Here is a 13,940-nt window from a genome sequence, read left to right as displayed (position 1 = left end):
ACAGAACGCAATCTTAATTGCAATCTCTATGATGGCTTGCTGCTAAGCTGGAGTGAACAATGTAAACTAGATAAAAAAATTAATAATTACACTGAATAAATTAATCAGATAAAAGGAAGAATCGTCCGTTATCGATTTGAGAAGCGTATCTACATTTAATAAGGACCTTAAGCATAGCGAAATATCCTGCTGCGCTATACCGCAATAGCAGTGCTGCCAGATATGCCCCGCACTCGCGCATGCGCGCAGTCTAAAGTAGAGTATCTAATCCGTTCGTGAAACTAGCTTTCTTAGTCGCCCCAAAGAGAAATAAAATTATAAATATATAGAAATTAGACATACCTCTTATTGAGGTATCAATTTCTACATTAACACTATTTACATTATTTACATATATGAAAAGCTGATTCGGCATGCCTTGATAAATTATATCGACATTTAAGCGAAATGTTACAAATTTTACACCAAGTTTATTGTCATTCTCTGCCAACCAATCTTTAAAGACATTTTCGTCTAATCAAGATCTTCTAAATTTTCAGATACACATACCTTTTTTGAGCCTTTTTCTTGACTCCATTGCGATTCATTTTCTAACCTAAAATTAGACCTTTATCTCTATTTTCCTCTTGAGATTCCTCGCACCTCCTGTTGTCCGGTTTGGCGCGCAGTGTGGACTTCGCGGTCCACACGGCACCACATTGTTATTTTAACTTAATGGCTACAGCACTACACGCTAATCTGTAAACAATGCGCATGCGCGAGTGCGAGGTATGTCTGGCATCACTGCGCAATATTAACTTTTTTCCGTATACGGGAATTAAAAATCGCTAGTAACAAGATACCTCTGACTTTCACATTTATAATGAAATCAAATACACAAGTTAAACTTTGCAGAAACTTTGAAAAGTTAAAGATGGTACACAAGCAAGAATTACGTTCACTCTAGTCTAGTGGCAAGTCATCAATTGCAGAGATTGAAATTGAGATTGCATTCACTACAATAAAATTTAAAAGTCACACGTTAAGTACGTACGTTTACTGTACGAAATTCTAAAGAAAGAAAAGTTTGGTGAGAATAAAATCCTCTCAAACATTGACAAATCTAACCTTGACAAATGTTAAACTCTAAATGCTACGCTAGAGTCGTTCACGGATCTATAAAGCTAATGCTATCTTCTCGGAAGAAATAGCGTTGATAGCACGCAGTTGTGACGTAACACACTATCATTAGTGACGTTATGATCGTATTTGTTAGCGCTATCTGCAGCTCCGCGAACAATTTGTAGCGCTAAATAGCGCGAATAGCGTCTCCCCAAATGCATCCAGTATATATCTAAGAGTAATAGGAGAGAATGTATTAATAGTGGGGATAGTTAAATCCGCGGACGGATGTACGTCATGGCAGCCATCTTAAGCGTTCACTTTTTTTGACTTTATACGACAGTTTTAACAGGAAAAAGATCTTGAGCAACAAAATTAATAAATATTATAAAGAGCATCATAATGCATTGCCGAGCGTGTAGTATAACAACTTCAGCTCGAAATTGTGGGATAACCTTTTATCGGTTAGTATTATTAGTAATAATGAGAATTTTGTGTTTTGGAAGTTATACTCTATCGTATGTATACTAATGTATACTCAAAGAGTAAAGAGAAACAGGAAGGAATGTATTAATAATGGGAATAGCTAAATCCGCGGATGGATGTACGTCATGGCAGCCATCTTAAGCGTCCACTTTTTATGCTAATATATATAGTCATTTCTGTCCACTTACTTAGAACCAAACACTCCCAACTAATCAAAATCAAAACTATCTAAATCCCATTTGGTGATCCCGACGTGATTCGAGAGAAACAAGTGCAACTGCCGTTTAAGTGGTTTCGAGACAAGCCTTGTCAAGCCTTGTTGTGGATCAAGCAACGTTGTTCTTGGGTTGACGTCGCAACCGGTAAGGAGGTACATCGCGGACGTCGTGACCGGCAGCAAGATCACATCGCCAACATCGTGATCGGCGGGAAAGGTTCATCGTCGAAGGCAATCTCAACTATAGGCGTGTAGTGCGCCGTCTCCGTGGAAGCCATACGGACCAGCCCAGCAGCAAGCGATCAGCTCGCCATTGTGGTCAGTGAAGGATCTCATCACCACCATTGTGATCCATGAAGAGCGTCATCGCCGCCATTGTAGTCGGGCAAGTAGCGTGCATAGTGCGCGTCAGTTTAGTGCGCGTGGACCGGCGCCATATTTGAGAGAACCTCCCAGGTTTTTTCTTCGCGAAGTTATCGCATAAATGTTAGTCAACAATTTCTCCGTTTTCATAATCAAATCAAATTTTAATCGAAAAGTTCCGTCCGTTTATGAGTAGCTGTAATTAGAACTGTCGATAACTTTCATATCTAAATAACAAATCAAAGAATCTTTCTATACAAAACAAATAATAATAAGTAACGGGCAAAGTAAGAGTACACATTTCTTTGAAATTAACAAAAGGATATATTACAATTAACAGAGATAAAATTACTTAACGCAAAAAATAGAGTCAAAATTAAGAGAATAATTACAAGTTACAAGTTTCGGCTACCGGATTGAGCCCTCTTCAGACAAATAACATAACGAAAAAATCGCAGAATAAAATCAATTATCGCAAATAATTGCACATTCAGAACATTCACAGGGGTGAGTGTTCACATTCGGGTGAGTCTTGATGTCGAGTTTAACATTATTTCCGTACGATTGAACCGTCAAATGTACTAAAAATATCTTGGCAAAGCTCTAGTTAATGAAAAGATAAATTAAAAAAACGTACCACAAAAAGATCTACGCGTAAATAAATTTATATACCAGAAATCTAATAAAAAATAATAAAAAAGATATAATAAAAACTCACCAGAAATCATGTGTAAAAAATTCAAATGAGGGTGTCCAAAAAGGAATAAAAAACTTTTGAAATATATACAGAAAGGAGGAACGCAGATGTGTAAGACAGACAGTTTTTTGCAATTAGGCGACAATTTCGCCCTTCCGTTTAATAACAAACACAGGATATTTGATTGCATAAAGAACATTGAGAGCAGCACACAACGTATTGATAAGAAGATTGCTATCACTAACCATTCGATTCCAATTTTGAACAATATCATATCCTCTCCAATTGTTACATCACCGATGGACAAACTATTGTTGAAAATGGAATCTGATACACGTATCTTTGTATCGGGACATCCCAACATCATTTTTACACACGCGGATAGAGGCAACGTCACGGTCGCTTTGAACAAAGACGCATACTTGAACAAAACCACTTTATTGAGTGACATAGACACATATGCTCTGATCAATAAAGATCCTACTAAGAAACTCACGACGGCTTTAAGGTCCATACTCACCAGATGGAAAACAAAAAATTATATTAGCGACACTAAATACAGAACGGTATTGTAGTGATGGAACACTTCCGAGAGTCTATGGATTGTCGAAGATTCATAAATCTGTCTTCTAAGAGTCATCGTCTCTTCGATAGGTAATCCGCTGTATCCATTGGCTACATATTTGCATAACATACTATTCAAATCCATTCCCAAAGCGAATAGTTACATTAAAAATAGTTTCGAATTAGTCGATAATTAAAAAAGTTACACATTACAGACGAATACAAATTAATTTCATTGGATGTTAAATCTTTGTTCACGAATGTTCCAATGGAGATAGCGGTCGACTGTATTAATGAATAGTGGGATTTCATTTCCAGGGATTGCCCTCTTCCTAGAGGGGAGTTTATGGGAGCGATAAAGTTCATTCTCGATTCCACATTTTTTTCATTTAACAATGTAATTTATAAGCAAAGCTTCGGCACTCCCATGGACTCTTCTTTATCACCTGTAACAGCGGACTTGGTGATGAGGAGACTTGAGACAGTGTCCTTGATGTCGTTGGACTTAGATGTAGTATTTTATTTCAGATATGTGGATGACATTTGTACTGTGGTTATTTCCTCGAAAATTGACTTGTTATTACAACAATTTAACTTATTCCATCCGCGTTTGCAATTTACTTCAGAAATGGGGGAGATGAAATTAATTTTCTGGATGTTACTATATCTATTAATGGGAACAGATTTGGTTTTGATTGGTACCGTAAGCCGATCTTTTCAGGGAGGTTTTTGAATTTCAATTCTAACCATCCCATGGCACAAAAGAGAGGAACGATTCTTTAGCTGGTTGACAGAGCATTTTTATTATCAGACTTTAGGTTTCATACACAGAATTTGACGTTTATTATCAACATTTTATTAGACAATGACTATCCACTGACCTTCATTTTTGACAGAGTCAATCAACGTATAAAAAATTTAATTAGAAATAGACACATAACACATAGAAGTTTGGCTGACAATGTCGGGACGAATGAATCTGTTTCTTGGCTTACGGTACCATTTATCCCTTTTCACACGGAAAAATTCAAACGTTTCAATAAAAACGACATCAGGGTATCTTTCCGTAGTCCCAATAAATTGAACAAATATATCAAAGTACAGAAAGATATTTGTCCACATACATCGAAGAGCAACGTGGTCTACAAGATTTCGTGTAATAATTGTGATGCGTCATACGTCGGACAGACGAGCAGAAAATTAAAAACCAGGATTGCTGAACATCGCAATCACATTAGATACAACACTTCTGGCCGTTCTGTCATAACTGAGCATAGGAGACAGCTTGATCACGAATTCCAATGGGATGAAGTCGTAATTTTAGACGAAGAGCCTTGCTATCGGAGACGTTTGGTTTCCGAGATGCTTAATATTAGAAAGCAGAAGAATGGTCTCAATTTACAAACTGACGATGGTGTCCGCAAAGGCCTTATATTCCCATGACCTCCACAAGACTTATATTCCCATCATAAATAAAGTTTAACTTTCTGATACTAACAGTCCGTCTCCTCTCTCAGTCTGTGTTAATCCGCACTACTGAACGTACATAATAATCGACACGTGTCTTACATATCTGCGTTCCTCCTTTCTGTATGTATTTCAAAAGTTTTTTTATTCCTTTTTGGACACGCTCGTTTGAATTTTTTACATATGATTTCTGGTGAGTTTTTATTATATTTTTTTTATTATTTTAGATTTCCAGTATGTAAATTTATTTACGCGTAGATCTTTTTGTGATACGTTTTTTAAATTTATCTTTTTATCAACTAGAGCTTTGTCAAGATATTTTTAATACATTTGACGGTTCAGTCGTACGGAAATAATGTTGAACTCGACATCAAGACTCACCCGAACTGTGAATGTTCTGAATATGCGATCATTTGCGATAATTGATTTTATTCTGCAATTTTTTCGTTATGTTATTTGTCTGAAGAGGGCTCAATCCGGTAGCCGAAACTTGTAACTTGTAATTGTTCTCTTAATTTTGATTCTATTTTTTGCGTTATGTAATTTTACCTCTGTTAATTGTAATATATCCTTTTGTTAATTTCAAAGAAATATGTTGATTCTTACTTTGCCCGTTACTTATTATTATTTGTTTTTTAATATTATCTAAATCAAGCTTAATTTTTTAGTTTTACAATCTGTCAATAAAATTCAGTATATAAAGATATACTGTTCTCATCAATAACATTGCTTCTTACTGCATCGAAAATGTCGAAATTTGAGCCAAATAAGCGTCATTTGCGCGAAATGTTGATCTTTTATTTTATATGGAAAAAAATTGCAGCTGAACTTATCGAATGCTTATAGAAGTTTATGGTAATAGTGCTCCTTCCAATAAAACATGCAGAGAATGATTTCGACGCTTTAAAAGTGGTGATTTTGATGTGGAAGACGAAGAATGTTCTGGACGGCCAAGAGCATTTAAAGACGAAGAATTGCAGGCATTGGAATGGATAAAGTCCCAATGGATAAAGATGTCCCATGTTAAACGCAAAAACAACTTGCAGAAACATTAAATTGTGCTCAATCTGTTATTTCCGAACGTTTGAAAGCCTTGGGAAAGATCTACAAAGAAGGAAAATGGGTCCCATATGAATTGAAGCCAAGAGACATTGAAAGGTGAAAAACTAAAGCGAAATTTTGCTTGCTAGGCAACAAAGAAAAAGGTTTTTGCATCGCATCGTCATTGAGGATGAAAAATGGATTTATTTTGACAACCCCAAACGAAAACCCATTTGCGACCCGGCCTCAACATCGACGCCAAAGCGAAATATCCACGGAAAGAAGGCAATGCTCTATATTTGGTGAGATCAGAAAGGTGTAGTGTACCATGAGAGCTGTTAAAATCTAGTCAAATAGTCACAGGAGATCTCTATCGAAAACAAATTATCCGTTTGAGCCGAGCATTGCACGAAAAATGACTAAAACATGAAACAAGAAAGCATAAAGTGATATTGCTTCAGAACAACGCTCATGCCACAAAACTTGTCCAGGAAAACGTTAGAAGTATTTCGCTGAGAAGTGCTACTCCATGCGGTTTATTCACCAGACTGTGCCCTTTTCGATTACCACTTTCGGTTGATGGTACACGCACATACTGAGGACCGCTTTAATTCTTATGAAGATGTCGAAAAATAGATCTCTGACTGGATAGCCTCCAAAGATGAATTATTCTTTCGCCGCGGAATTTGCTTGCTGCCCGAAAAATGGGAAAAAAATCATCGCTAATGATGGACAATATTTTGATTGATGTATTTTTTCATTTTATTTCTTAAATAAATATATATTTAAATAAATATACGAGGTCTGTTCAAAAAGTATAGCGAATTTTGAATTTCCGCGGGTTACGTATATTCGATTTTCGATTTTTTGTGGCGTTATGTTGGTACTCATGTCTCTCACTTATGCCGACAAGTTCGGCCATTTTGAATGTTCAGTTAATTTTTGACAGCTGCTTTGCTTGCACGTGTTTTGGCTCGTCTTCGATTTTTGCCTATTCCAAAAAATGGATCAAAGAATCTGTATCAAATTTTGTGTGAAAAACAAAATTAAGTGCGCGGACGCATTCCGAATGTTGACTGTGGCATATGGTGAAGCTACCTTGGACCGAAGCAACGTTTATCGGTGGTACAAAATGTTCTCAGAGGGCCGAGAAGATGTGAACGACGAAGAGCGTGCCGGACGCCCGAGCACGTCAACAACAGACGAAAACATTGATGAAGTGAAGAAAATAGTATTGGCCAATCGTCGAATCACCGTTAGAGAGGTTGCTGAGGACCTAAACATATCGATTGGCTCGTGCCATTCGATTTTTACCAATGATTTGGGCATAAGACGGGTCGCCGCGAAATTCGTACCAAAATTGCTCAATTTCGACCAAAAACAGCATCGCATTAACATTGCTAAGGAGCTGTTGGACTCTGTCCGCGACGACCCAAATTTGCTCCAGAGGGTCATAACTGGTGACGAATCATGGGTTTATGGTTATGACGTGGAAACCAAAGCTCAATCATCCCAATGGAAGCTGCCGCACGAGCCAAGACCGAAAAAAGCGCGCCAAGTTCGGTCGAATGTGAAGGTTTTGCTTACAGTTTTCTTCGATTGCAGGGGCGTGGTGCATCATGAGTTCTTGCCACAGGGTAGAACGGTCAATAAGGAATATTACCTGCAAGTTATGCGCAATTTGCGCGAAGCAATCCGCCAGAAACGCCCGGATTTGTGGAAGAACAAAAATTGGCTTTTGCACCATGATAACGCCCCTGCTCACACATCGTTGCTTGTGCGCGAATTTTTGACCAAAAACAACACACTAATGATGCCGCAGCCACCGTATTTCCCAGATCTGGCCCCCTGTGACTTTTTCTTGTTCCCGAAACTGAAGAGGCCCATGAAAGGACGACGCTACGCTACGATTGAAGAGATAAAGACGGCATCGAAGGAGGAGCTGAACAAGATCACAAAAAATAATTTTTTGAAGTGCTTTGAGGATTGGAAAAAACGTTGGCACAAGTGTATAATATCTGATGGGGATTACTTTGAAGGGGATAATAGATAGGGCAAAATAGATATTCATGAATAAATAAATAATTTTTGAAAAAACACAAAATTCGCGATACTTTTTGAACAGACCTCGTATATATGCTTAAATAAATATATATTTAAATAAATAAATATATACTGCAAAAAACGGATGGAACTTTCCGATTGACCTAATAGATTAACCTGTAGCGATCGACGGTTTACGCAGCGCGTGTGTCAGCGTTTAGTATTGAAGGCCGTTTTGTGAATACGACAAGTAATTGTTCGTAAGTTTTAACGCGATAGACGTGTAGTCATGGCTCCTCCCACCATGGAGAAATTGCAGGAGCAGGTGCTACAATTGCAAGCCGCGCTCCAACAGGTTCAGGGCAACGCGATTGGGCATGTCGTGCACGTAGATTCGTATAGGATTCCAAAAATTCAATCGTTTCTAATCAAAGATCTGGTGATACGGTTTATTCAAATCGAGTTTACCTTTGAGGCTGCACATATCACAGATAAAAAAACCAACGCGCATCATGTAATTATGTCCCTTGACGCGAAAGCTATTGCGTGTTGTAGAGATCTCATTGCAGAGCCAAATGAGAATGAATCTTACACCAGGTTAAAACAGCGCATCATCGAGAATTTTTCAGCGTCAGCGGAGAACTAGCTCCGACAATTGATCAAAGGCTAAGTGCTCACGTCGGGAAACCGTCGCAGATCATCAGCAGACTTCATAATCTGAACCTGGATAAGCGATGCGACGATGTAGTATAAAAACTATTTTTTGAGTACTTATCACCGTACATAAGAGGCATTCTCGCGATTTTTGAATGTACGGATCTCGATAAACTAGCTAAAATGGCTGACAAAATAGCTGAAACCGAGAGTGAGTGTGCGGCCGCATCTCTGTCAAGGTCGAAACTGTCTGACCTAGAAGCCAAGATCGATCATCTCGCTGCTGACAACCCTTATGGCTCAGATTAAGCGGTCCAGAAAATCTCAAGTAAAAATCGATACCATAGTGGACCATCAGTACAGTCAATCCCAGTACGAAGTTTGCGCGCATTTTATCCGAATTTCCGAAAATTACCGGTCTAAATCAGGCAATCCCCAACAACAAATATTCGGCGCCACATCATAACCACGGGTCCGCCGATAGCCGAGCGTCCCAGGCAGTTAAGTCCGGTCAAATTAAAGGCGGCAAAAGCCGAATTTCAACGGATAGTCGAAGCCGGTATATGCCTACCGTCCAATAGTCCATAGGCGAATACCATTCATATGGTACAGAAAAAAGACAGATTATGGAGGATTTGCAGCGATTACTGTCGTCTCAATGCGATAAACGTGCCCAATAAATTTCCCGTGCCATATTTACACGACTGCTCCTCCAACCTTCGCGGGAAAGTTATTTTTTTCAAGCTAGATCTGCATCAAGTCTACAATCAAATTCCAGTCGCATCCGAAATCGTTCCGAAAACGGCTATTATCACGCCCTTTGGGCTGTTTAAATATAAATTTATGACATGCGGTCTTAGAAATACTAGTCAGATATTTCAGCGACAGATCTTTCGAGCACTCGGTGACTTGGAACTTGTGTTTGCATTCATTGACAATATTCTCATAGCGTCTTTAAAAGAGCACAAAACCTACTTACGCATCGTATTAGCGATTAAAAGAATTTCACTTACGCCTCAATATAGAAAAGTGCGAGTTCGGCAAGCAAGAATTAGAATTCTTCGTCTTATGATAAACAGCGGAGGGGCGCACTTTAACGCCAGCTGCGCCAGTACGGCCGTATGCCCTGACTTTCGGTCATGGAACTTAATCCAAGTGACCGGGGAGAAGGCTAAGTGCAATCGCGGGAGAGCTTAAGAATACGAGGAGAGGTTTTATTTGAAAGAAAGAAAAACTACCGGGGAGTTAATTTAATAATAATATAATATAATAAAAAACAAACTTGAGTGATACATTTTGAGAAAAAATAAATAAATACAATTTTGTCGAGTAAATTAAAAGGTAATACAATTTTTGGGATCTCAACTCTGAGTTATACACACGCTTTTATGAATGTGTGAGAGTGTGTATGTGTGTGCGTGCGTGTGTGTGTAAAGTATCGTGGCAGAATGAAAGAGTTACGGGGAGAATAGCGAGAGAAAAAAAAAGGAAAGAGGTTTTGGTGAGTGGATTTGAGAAGAAGAAAAAGGGGGGGTGCTATTGGTACAGGCTAGGATCATAGGGATTGAGGGAGAAAAGGTCGAGGGGGACGAGGGACGCTACTGGGACTGAGAAAAGGCCGTCGGATCCTCACGACGACCAAATCTTGGTTGGAGGGGGTGGAGTGTGTACTCTAAGAGTTCCTGGGCATCATGGAAAAGAAGGGGGAAGGGAGCAGCGGGAGAATAGCCATGGTGTGGGATTGAGAGGGTGGTATCTATCTGAGGAGGTGATGGTGGATGTGGGGGGAAATCAGCAGGGGGAATGGGGGATGGATTCGAAATTGGTGAATAAGAGATTTCGAGGGGTGGAGATAGAGTAGCTAAGGGGAATTGTATAAAGGGAATCGGTTCCGATACTGTCGGTTGGGTTTGGTGAGAAATCCGGGCGGGCGGCGAGTCGGCGCGATCGGGCGGTTCTCGTCAGGCGGCGGCGACGAGGGGCGAATGGACGGCGTAAACGCACTAAAAAATTTATGTTTTTAATGGGTCCCCAAAGAGAGAGAAAAAAAGGGGGGAAGACGTGGAGGGACCACTTGATGTAAATAATTGAAAACTTACTGGTGATGTAGGGCCCAACCGCAGAGAAGGTGGCGTCGGATGTTACGGTCAGTTACGGACTTCCCCGATCAGCTCTTTAATCCCGATGATACTATTGATCTCACTGACCCTATTAAACTTGAATAACGCGACCAACTCACTGACTTTATTGACTCTGAGTATTGCGACCGACTCACTGTCTTTATCGGGACAAGTAAAACTCCAAAACTCCGGTTAGAGAAAAATTTGCTGTCTATCTGATCTACCATCTATCTATAGATTTGCTATCTATCTGGTCTGCTATCTATCTGTTCTTCTATCTATCTGGTCTGCTATCTATCTGCTGCAAGGGTTGCGGAATCGCGATTTTTATATTAATCGCCCCAGATTACTCAAATTTGGATTGGTGGAATAGGTTTCGTTGGCTGGTAGTAGGATTTTCTTTTGCTCTTGGATTGGTCAAGATTTTGGGGGAGGAAAGGATGTTGACAGGAATCGGTAGAGTGGGAAAGTGAAACTCCAAAATTTTATGACCTTAAGATTTATGGGGAAACGTGCGTCTCGGGCGCCGAAAAGTCGCGGATGCATCGTCGCCACGGGACCACCCAGAATCTACCCCTGAACGTCGCGTGCCGTTTCTTAAATTTTATAATTACGAATTCGCGAGAATCGTTCGCGACTTGATCATTAATCTTGGCGTTAATCTGGCCGGTCTTACGCTTTCCATACATATTGATTTTTATCTCGGAGCGACATTCACGAGGAGATAACAGATTCTTAGTTTTTAGGCTAGAGAAAAAAAAGGAAGGAATATAAAATTTTAGTGCCTCTTCGAGGAATTCGAGATTTCTATGAAAGAAAAGAGTCGCGTGAGTCCGCCGGACGTAATATTGACCTAAATCGGATCATTCTAACTATGCTAAATAAAGCCTTCAATTTAATGCAAAAATAATAGATTTCTTTTTACTACACCTTATATTATTGCAACTGTGTCAACTCGAATATCGAATGATGCAGAATGCATTAGTCATAGCCACTAGATCACTTGACGTATCTTCGCGTATCATTTTATGAAGAACCTGGGATATATGACACTTTTAGATAGGGGATATATGGCAAAAGAAGTAATCACATGGTAAAATGTGTATCAGTCGAAATAAAATTAGCTTGAGCACAGAATGTTATGAGCAGCTTTCGGTAAGACGAGGAAACGAAACATATTTTCTGACTCCGCAAACGTATATATTAATACTCCACGGAACTCAGATTGTACCTGTAATTCTTTTGCATCTACCATGTACCTTTTGGGAGACTCACGATATAAAATTATGCCTAAGTCGATGGAGACATTACCACCCACCATTATGAAGTCTTCAACTAAATCGTTATGAAAATACATTAGTTCAGGAGCATCAACGACCAGTGGAATATATTTACAAACCGATTTAGAAGAATTCAAGGATCATGTAATGTTATCTGCAATCCTCAATACCATGGCATATTAAGGCGCTCAATAAATAGAAGATCACTCTCTAATCTCATAGACGAAGCATCGATAGAAAGAATCGCTATCTCCGCTTGGGAAAAATTTTGGAATAAATTTTTAATCTTTGGCAATATCAGCGCTGGATTAATCGGAATATACCTAATTGCTAGAGTTATCAAATTGCTACTAGACACATTCGTATGCACATGGATACGCTCTACACACTATGTACGGTTGATCGGTGTACCTATTGAGAGCCGTATGGGATTCACTTACTCAACTTTCATTTCATTTAGGAAGGAATAAAACTAAAGATGTAAACCCTAGCGCTCCAAATTTCGAATTACAGGAACATAACGAAACTGAGACTAAATTAGAACTTATTTATCCTTTCCTTCCCCCGAGGGAAAAATCCACCTATACTCTTGAATTAAAAGACTGAACAATTAAACGAAAAATCCGACACGTCACAAATTTTTTCTCCTCTCTCAATATATAGCGGTCTGCAACCGCACTCAAACCGAGCGTGGCGCAATTTCGTCGCGCATTCACAGCTAAGATTTTCTTATGCAATCGGATTACGGGTGACTTTAAACGAAACGCGACTTTAAAGAGAAATGCGTCTTCACACGGCCACTCTTAAGGGCAACACACAATCGCAAAACAATAGTTAGGCGCCAGGCATGAATGAGCGTGCCACTCTTTCTCGAAATTACGCGATATTTTCTCTATGCAATATTCTAACGAGCTGTGAACGGCGACGGGCTCTCAATCGGTAGCTCAGCCTCGGAAATGGCAGAGGGGGCGGTTCGTGGTTGAGGATAGAGGATCGTTTGGAGGAGCAAATAGTGACGACAATAAAGCACACAAGAATTAATAATAGCAAAATTAACAAGTATATTGAATAAGTCTTCGCCTTTCATTTACATCTGCCGACAAAATCGTAGCGATAAGATCGGATCAAATGCGATAGCGACTTCGCACCGGTCCCGAAGGCATTACTCGGTGCGTATCAATTTCGTTAAAATTCGGCGGCACGAGCTCACGCCACGTGAGGATACTTTCGTGAATTATGCGAACAATAATCCGCCGCTTCACCCGGCGATAGAATTTAAGAAGGGCTGTAACGTAAACACGGCATGACCTCGTGCGCGCTCGCGGGGCTTCGCAACGCTCGACCGAAGATCAGAGAAGGAAAAGAAAGCCTAAAACTTGACTCTACGCAACTTCGATATGATAGAATATGTGCAATTATTAAGTATTATAACACATCATCGTTAATTACTGTGATACAGAGTGCCGATACTCTAAGAAACATGCAAATCTTATGCTGCAAGATTCCGAAACGACAAGATACGCGCCAATATTACAGTACGAAACTACGACACGATACGATACAAAAACATGACACGCGACAAAAGCTTACAATAAATGACGAGGCTGTGGCCTTGGCGGACGCAGTAGAATTTCCCCGACTATGATTGACCGTCCCGGGAGGCGACACGTTTACCCAAATTCCACGGAAATCTAATGCACGGAAATGCCACGTGCGCTCACAATATGCCGGATAAAATTACGATAAGATTGCGCCTCCCGGATTTGGAAACCGGCGACTTTACAACCTGTAACGTTCGTCTCACCGTGACCTCCTGCTGATGCTCGTCCTGGTTGTCTCTCTATTGGCCCGCTCAGCTTCGATCTTTTCGCTAGGTCCTGCGTCCTTCTAACGTACGCTTTCTCAGC

The 13,940-nt window shown here is 39.8% G+C and overlaps 1 protein-coding gene across 4 annotated transcripts in view; it reads right to left on the bottom strand.

The window, feature by feature from the left end:
• Positions 1–1,323, bottom strand: part of LOC108748235 (mediator of RNA polymerase II transcription subunit 14) — a 20,213-nt gene extending 18,890 nt beyond the window's left edge. For all 4 annotated transcript variants that reach the window (XM_018486266.1, XM_018486284.1, XM_018486276.1 and 1 more), the window contains exon 1: positions 1,223–1,323. In XM_018486266.1, coding sequence (XP_018341768.1) covers positions 1,223–1,322 — 100 coding nt within the window. In that variant the 5' untranslated portion in view covers position 1,323. The remainder of the gene's footprint in view (positions 1–1,222) is intronic.
• Positions 1,324–13,940: the final 12,617 nt, after the last annotated feature.

The sequence above is a fragment of the Trachymyrmex septentrionalis genome, unplaced genomic scaffold, assembly GCF_001594115.1.
Source record: "Trachymyrmex septentrionalis isolate Tsep2-gDNA-1 unplaced genomic scaffold, Tsep1.0 scaffold109, whole genome shotgun sequence".
In the NCBI taxonomy this organism is placed as follows: domain Eukaryota; kingdom Metazoa; phylum Arthropoda; class Insecta; order Hymenoptera; family Formicidae; genus Trachymyrmex; species Trachymyrmex septentrionalis.
Note: the sequence above shows the minus strand (reverse complement) of the source record. Positions and strands in the feature narration are given on the sequence as shown.